Below are 7,500 nucleotides of genomic sequence, written 5' to 3' on the forward strand. Positions count from 1 at the left end.
CAGTTTCAAGGAGTTATTGGGATAATTACATAAGGAAGGCTTTTTTTCTAATGACCCAAATATTTTGATTGGTACTCTAAAGCTTGTTTACAGATTGAGCATGAGGGAGGGGTGCATGTGAACATGCAGCTGGTATCTTTACACTGCATGATTTAAGTCGCTTGTGACGAGCTGTTATTAGAACAGGATAATTGAGTGCTTATTGATTATTACTGCCTTGAATTTGGGCTCTATCTGAGCAAAAGGCACAGGCAATGTCATAATGCATAAAGACTGACACAGTTAAAGTTCTTGAGTATTCCAACTAGCAATTAAAAGACCCCTTATAGAACCTTTAATCCTTAGAAGCGTCAGGGCATGATTACCTGTGATGAAATACTCGACTTGTTTGTTGATGCCCTCCGAGTCAGCATCGGTCGTGCTGAGGATGGCGATCACCCCTCCAGGGGGGTCGTCCTCGCTGACCGTGCCCTTGTAGATCTCTGCCGTGAACCGTGGCGGGTTGTCGTTCACATCCGCCACCGTCACATCCACCTTGGTGCTGGCCGTCAGCTGGATCTTGTCCCCTCTGTCGGTAGCCAGGACGGCGATGGTGTATTTGCTCTTCAGCTCCCGGTCAAGCTCCCTCAGGGTCATCACCCAGCCCGTTTCGCTGTGGATGGCAAAGAGTTCCCCGATGTCTGCTGACTGCTGGATGGGATCCAGGCTGTAGACCACCAGGCCGTTGGTACCGGAGTCCAGGTCCGTCGCTTTCACCTGTATCACGGAAGTCCCCCCCGGAAGGTTCTCTGCCACAACAGCCTTGTACGGGTCTGACTCAAAGAGTGGGCGGTTGTCATTGATGTCCTTGACTTGAATGCTGATGTCCACAGAGGAGATGACTTCGCTGCCTTCATGTTCACTTTGGGCACAAAGCGTGAGCTGGTACCACTTGGTGGTCTCATGGTCAAGTTTCTTCTCTAGCTTCAGGGCTCCTGTGTCACGATCCACGACAAACACTTCCTCCTTGTTGCTTTCCTGCGTGTTGCCCTTCGCCAGGCTATAGACGATGGGCCGATCGCTTTCAGCCTGGATCGTGTCTATGTCGGAGCCCAGCGTACGATCCTCGTCGATGGTGAACCTGTAGTGCGGCTCGGTGAACTTTGGCACTCTGACCTCTGGAGCTAGGACCCTGACATGGACTGGGACAACAGAGAACCTTGAGGGGTTCCCGCCGTCCTTCGCCCGGACGAGGAAAGAGTACAGCTCGTTTTCCAACCCGATCAGGCTCTCTTTCGTCATGATGACGCCAGTGACCGGGTGGATCTCAAAGTTCTCTGCAACGTTATCGGAGTCTGCCTCGACGGTGTAGGTGATGTCAGCGTTGCTGCCTTCGTCCATGTCGGAGGCTGCGATTGTCACTACTGTTGTTCCTCTCGGGACATCCGACGCTATGTTGGCTCGATATTCAGCAGCTCGGAACTGTGGGGAATTATCATTGATGTCAGTCAGGATCACATTGATCGTGCAGAATCCCACTTTTCCACCACCATCTTTTGCCATTAAGGAGATTGGAATTACTTTCTCCAAAGCATTCTCACGGTCAAGGCTCTCCAAGGTGAAAATCTCCCCCTTTTCACTGACGGAAAACTTGTCTTTAGCAACGTCGTTGACTATGTGATACGTCAGTTGTCCGTACGTGCCTGCGTCTTCATCAGATGCTTGAGCCTCTGCCACCAGTATTCCGACTGGGGAGTTTTCCAGGAGCTCCACAATGTAGTCAACTTGAGGGAAAGCGGGGTTTTGGAAGTTAGCGCCGATGACCGAAACTTTCACGAGAGCGGAGTTCCGGAACACGCCGTCGGACACAGAGACGTTGAGGCTGTAGAGGGATTCCATGTGTGGCTTCCTGTGATTGGAAATGACGACAGTTCCGGTGACTCTGTCCATGGCAAAGTTCTGCTCTTCGTTTCCAGATAAGATCGAGAACTCAAGTTTCCCGCGATCAGAGCTGTCCGCGTCCGACGCGCGAACCTGAGTCACAAAGTGGCCGCGGGGAGCCAGCTCGCTGACCGCCGCTTCGTAAATGCCCTGTGAAAACACAGGGGCGTTGTCATTAAGGTCTGTGACATCGATCGTCACGGTGACCTCACTGGAAAGCGCCGGCACTCCTCCATCCACGGCCCTGACGATCAGCTTGTGCTGGGACTTTTCCTCGCGGTCGAGCGCGCACACTGTCCAGATCGTACCGGTGTCTCGGTCGACGGCAAAGCACTCAGAGCTCTGGTCCTCGTCTTCAACTATCTGGTAGAACAGCGCTTTGTTGTTACCCGTGTCTGCGTCGGTAGCCGAGACCTGCGCCACGGCGGTACCGACGACCGAGGCTTCCGAAACGCTTGCATTGTAAAACTTGGAAAGAAATATGGGCGGGTTGTCATTCATGTCCTCTAAAATGATGTCGACGAAAACTTCAGCTTTGGCTCCAGTGAGCGCATCCGTGGCCCATACACTTAGTTTATACGCAGGGTGTGCTTCGAAATCAAGGGGTCGCCCCACGCTGATGACGCCAGCACCAAAGCTGATGGAGAACTGTCCATAAGGATCCCCCTCCGCGATGGTGTACACCACCCGAGGCCCTTCGGAATCGTTGGCTTGCACATGGACGATGGGCGTGTTTAGCTGGACGTTCTCGGGCAACTCTAGACTGTAGAACGGCCTCTCAAACACCGGTATGGCTTTTGTGACTATTGTTACGGGCACTTCGACGGTTGCAGACAGTGGCGGCTCACCACCGTCTGTGGCCACAACCGTGAGTGAGAACTCTGAGTCCGGCGAGTCCCAGTCCAGCTGCGTTTTCAGCGAGAGTTCTCCGCTCGGGCTGATCTGGATGTACTTGTTCCACTCCTGGAGGTGGTATTTTATTTGAGCATTACTTCCAGCATCTGCGTCCACGGCAGTCACGTGTCTGATGACCTGGCCTGCCTCGGCATCCTTGCGCACCAGCGCATGGTAAGGCAGGTTGACAAACATGGGAAGGTTGTCGTTGGCGTCCTCGACTGTGACTGTCACGAGGACGTGAGCCACATCTGATGACTTGTCCTGCTTGCTCACTTCCACTATGACCTCGTAGGTGTTCTGCTCTTCATGGTCGAAGGGCACGCCGGTCGTCAGGAGCACCCCCGACGTATGGCCGATCTCAAACCTCCTGTCGGGGTTCAGGATGGCGTAGAACAGGGGCTCATTGACTTGGATGCCCACGGCTGCGATGATCGCTAGAGTCGTCTTCTCCGCCGAGTTCTCCTGCACTGTGGCCCTGTAGGAGCTCTGAGTGAACCTCAGACCGACCGCTTTATTCTCTCGGACGGTTATTTTCACCGATGCCGTTTCGGAAAACCTGCCGTCAGACACACGGACTCTCAGCTCGTACCTGCTTCGCAGTTGGGTGACATTCTGTATGGTGACAACACCAATTACTGGGTCCATTTTGAACTTGTCCCCAATGTTGCCCTCGACAACGGAGTAGAGAAGCCTGGCGTTTGGTCCCGAGTCTTCATCGGTGGCGGAGACTATGACGACCTCCACGCCTTTGTAAGTCGGCACAAGGACCGTGGTCTCGTACGAGTCTTGGCTAAACCGTGGCGGACAGTCGTTGACATCGATCACCTCGATGGTCACGTTGGCTGCTTTGTTTGCAAAGTGTCGTGGGATTCCCATGTCGTGGACTTGCACGGAGAAATGAAAAATGGATTTCTTTTCGTAGTCCAGCTCGGTTGTGGTCCTAATGGCTCCGGTGCTGGAATCGATGGCGAAGTAGTTGAGGGCGAACGGCTCCACGATCTGGTAGACGAGCCTAGCGTTGGCGTCGCGATCCGCGTCCGTGGCACGGACGACCAGAGGCATGCTGTCTTTGGTCAGCACCACACTTCTGATGGGGGACGATTCGCTGACCATTCCCGTGAACTCTTCCCGGACAAAGACTGGCACGTTGTCGTTCTCGTCCTTCAGGTGAACCATGAGTGTCACGTTGCTGGCCAGACTGGCCATGTTGGTCCCCTGTATGGTCAACTTGTACGACGGTATGGTCTCGTAATCCAGGGCCCTCTGGGTCACGACCACGCCAGAGTTAGGGTTGACATCGAAGGCTCCGTTCACGTTTCCATCTTTGATCTGATAGAACACCGAGGACTGGCTGGTGCATGCAACCAAGCTCACAAATGTTCCGGGAAGCGCAGCCTCACTGACTTCTGCGGAGAACTCCTTCTCGGCAAACTTAGGCTTGGCATTGTCCGAGACGGTGACCGTGATGGTGGCGGTCGCTGTTGCACTTAGGGGTTGAATTCCTTGGTCTGACGCTTTTATTATCAGCTCAAAATGCTCCTTCGTGCTGCGGTCCAGCTCTTTCGCCACGGCGATGGTCCCCAGGATAGGATCAATGGCAAATGAATTAGCCACATTTCCTACAGGGAGAAAAAGCAATAAAACAGGCATAATATATTACTACACTCACCTAAAAGCATTGACTTTTTTTTCCATTCTTGTGTGGAGTTCTTTAGAGCTCTACTCATGCTATCTTTATACGCTAGGGTTTATTTTTGTATCCTTTGCCATTACACATTTAAGTGAATACACCAACATAAATGTAAACGTGAGATGTAAACGTCCACTAAGAGTGAGTGATTGAGGTGAAAAATACTACCAAAGAATAAAAACTACTTATATTTTACCCTGAAAAGCCTCATTTAGTGCTTCTATACCCTTTTCGGTTGGGTTCCAGTCTGTCGTGTTCTTTTTTAACGCATTACATGGGCCTACCCACATTTGTTGTGGACAGCAGGGTTATACTTCCAGGTTATACTGAAACAAAACAAGCTGTGGCTACACAGCTACACCGATGGCTACACCGTCCAGCCTCTGACACGTCTGGGTCGTGTCCAGCCTGCCTGCCAGTCCGCGTCTGCCCCGGGAACCGCAGCCAGTCTGGTTCCCTCAGCTCAAGTTATGTCAGGCGCGTGGAACGTCAACGCTCCCGACAGGGTGGCGGGATTACGGGGTGACGTCACAGAAGAGCCGCGCTCAACAATGATGGGAAGCGGAGGGGTGGAATCCTACAGACATGCTTGGAGATCCTCCTCGGTTGCTGTCTCTCTCCCTCTCTCTTTGGCTCTTTCTCTCTGTCTCCCACTCTCCCTACATTATTTGGACTCACTAGCCCTGTCTGTCCTGTTTCCCTCTCTCTCTCTCTCTCTCTCTCTCATCCTTTTCTCCTGTGCTCCTCTACATGATTCTCTCTCTCCCTCTCTCTCTCTCTCTCTCTCTCTCCCTCTCTCTCTCTCTCTCTCTCTCTCTCTCTCTCTCTCTCTCTCCCAACCTCCCATATGACGTTTTCTCGCGCTCTGTCAAAAGTGCCATTCACGCATGCGAGTGCGGTGGGCTGGAGACCTTTTGCACGGTGCGCTCGCACTCTCCCACGTCTCCGCGCCGCCCTCTGCCATGCAAGAGCGTTGTCTGGTGAGGCGCAGAGGGGAAATGCCTGTGCCGTTATAGGAACGCATTCTGCACGCGGCGTCCAGGCACTGTTTGGATCACGTGACTCGAAGCTTCCAGACTAAGTGCTCATACGGTAAAGATGCATCACGTGATGATGCGTTGTCACAAACTGTCCCGCGGAACGGCACATTGGGGAACCGGCGTTCCGTTGAACGGGTGCGGTCGCTGTGCCGACAGACCTGACTCGATGCTGTAGACGATCTCGGCGTTCTGACCCTCGTCCTTGTCCAGTGCGGTGACCTGTAGCACCACGGAACCTGCAGCGGCAGACTCGAAGGCGCGGCCGGCGTACGGCGCACCGGCGAACCACGGTGCGTTGTCGTTGGTGTCCTCCACGTGCACAATCACTCGCACGAGGTTCCGCTTTACCGGGATGTCCTGATCTCGCACCTGAGGGGGCGTGAGGGAGAGAAGCAGAGGTTCAAACAAGCTTGCAGCATTTTCAACGATTCAATTAAAATAACTCCTCAAGCACCCTGGAGAGTAGAACCCACTCATCAAACACCCCACAGACTGGGAACGGTTGTGCGGTTCTTTATTTCTCAGAGACATGCACCAGCGGCCTGCGAGAGATAAACACACCCTGAGAGGACCTGAGGCAGGGCCACACCTGAGTGACTCAACATCTCAAATAACAGAGGCAAATCAATCTGACAAAATAAACACCACACACACATACTTTTGTGCCCTTTTGAATAATATGATAAAATGCAATGATAATATTTTCTGCAATTGTATTTTATCACCAAACTCAAAAGGTCAAAATATATTAATTGCAGTTTTGTGTCACCTCTAAGATTCTCCTAGGCTAATTAATGCAATTCAATTATGCAACACGCTGACGTAACACATGAGGCCAAGACATTCGAAGAAAAAAAAAAACCCTTTTTTGGCCAATATCAACACCAAAATTGGTATTACTGTCTTGACCGAGCATTGCCTTAACAGTCAGTATCAACTAATGTTTTTTAAATCGTAAAGATTCGTCCTAGATGCCATATACAGACAGACAGACAGACAGATGGTCAGATGGCGTGGTAGGATGGGCGGCACTGTACCATGACGGTGAGCGTGTGCTGGCGCATGGTCTCGTGGTCGAGTCGGTCAGCGGTGTAGAGGACGCCGGTTCCCGGGTCCAGACGGAACTTGCGGAGGCTGAATGGGTCAGTGCTGCTCAGGAGGGTGAAGGTGAGTTTGTTCTTCTCATCCCGGTCGGTCGCGCTGAGGCGCAGTACCTCTGTCGCTGGTGCCACGTCCTCCCGAACGGTGACCTCGTAGCGGGGCTGCGTGAACTCCGGACGGTGGTCGTTGGCGTCGATCACCCTCACGAGGACCTGGCGTTAGGGACGGTGGGGACGAGAGGTGGAGAAGAAAGGATGAAATGGGGCGAGAGGGAGAGAGAGAGAGAAAGGGAGGGAGAGAATGAAACACTCAAATATTGTTAAAAAACAAGCTTTTTGGCTCAGATGAAGTTGAAAAAGAAGCCAATGTGAAAAATAATGTAGGAATGTTGATGTATGAGGACACACATCACATGATTAAACTCCACCCAACAATATAAGTGTAAACAATAAACATTACCCCTCTCCGAGATAATATTCCTGTAAACAGTCCACTATTAAGACACCATATAAATGTAAACCGTAGTTTATTAAGAGCAAATACAGAACCAACAAATCTCTCCATTCCGCGTTTGCTTTGCTTATAAGCACTCCGTGTCTTTTACCCTTAATATCAGCGTTACTCTGTAAGGGATGAAAAGATGATTTTATTCAGAATTTTATCTGCTGACTTCTCAGAGAAGCACGTAACATTCACAACGCATCTGAGCGAACGGCCAAACGGAGAGAGAGAGCTGTTTGGAACGCAATAGCCACTATAGCGCACCTTTAATCAAGACACACATCTCTCTCTCTCTCTCCCCATCTTATGGCTTGAGCAATTAGAGCTGGCGTAAATGTTGCCGTGATACTG

General features: G+C 51.7%; 1 protein-coding gene across 7 annotated transcripts in view; it reads right to left on the reverse strand.

Moving 5' to 3' along the window:
- Positions 1–7,500, reverse strand: part of fat1a (FAT atypical cadherin 1a) — a 66,928-nt gene that overhangs the window by 19,860 nt on the left and 39,568 nt on the right. For all 7 annotated transcript variants that reach the window (XR_004776475.1, XM_035529868.1, XM_035529867.1 and 4 more), the window contains 3 exons: positions 6,585–6,860; positions 5,706–5,916; positions 366–4,436 (listed from right to left, as the gene is read on the reverse strand). Coding sequence is in view for 6 of the 7 variants with exons in the window: in XM_035529868.1 (XP_035385761.1) it covers positions 366–4,436; positions 5,706–5,916; positions 6,585–6,860 (4,558 nt within the window). In the remaining variant the exon portion in view is untranslated. The remainder of the gene's footprint in view (positions 1–365; positions 4,437–5,705; positions 5,917–6,584; positions 6,861–7,500) is intronic.

The sequence above is a fragment of the Electrophorus electricus genome, chromosome 9, assembly GCF_013358815.1.
Source record: "Electrophorus electricus isolate fEleEle1 chromosome 9, fEleEle1.pri, whole genome shotgun sequence".
Classification (NCBI taxonomy): Eukaryota; Metazoa; Chordata; class Actinopteri; order Gymnotiformes; family Gymnotidae; genus Electrophorus; species Electrophorus electricus.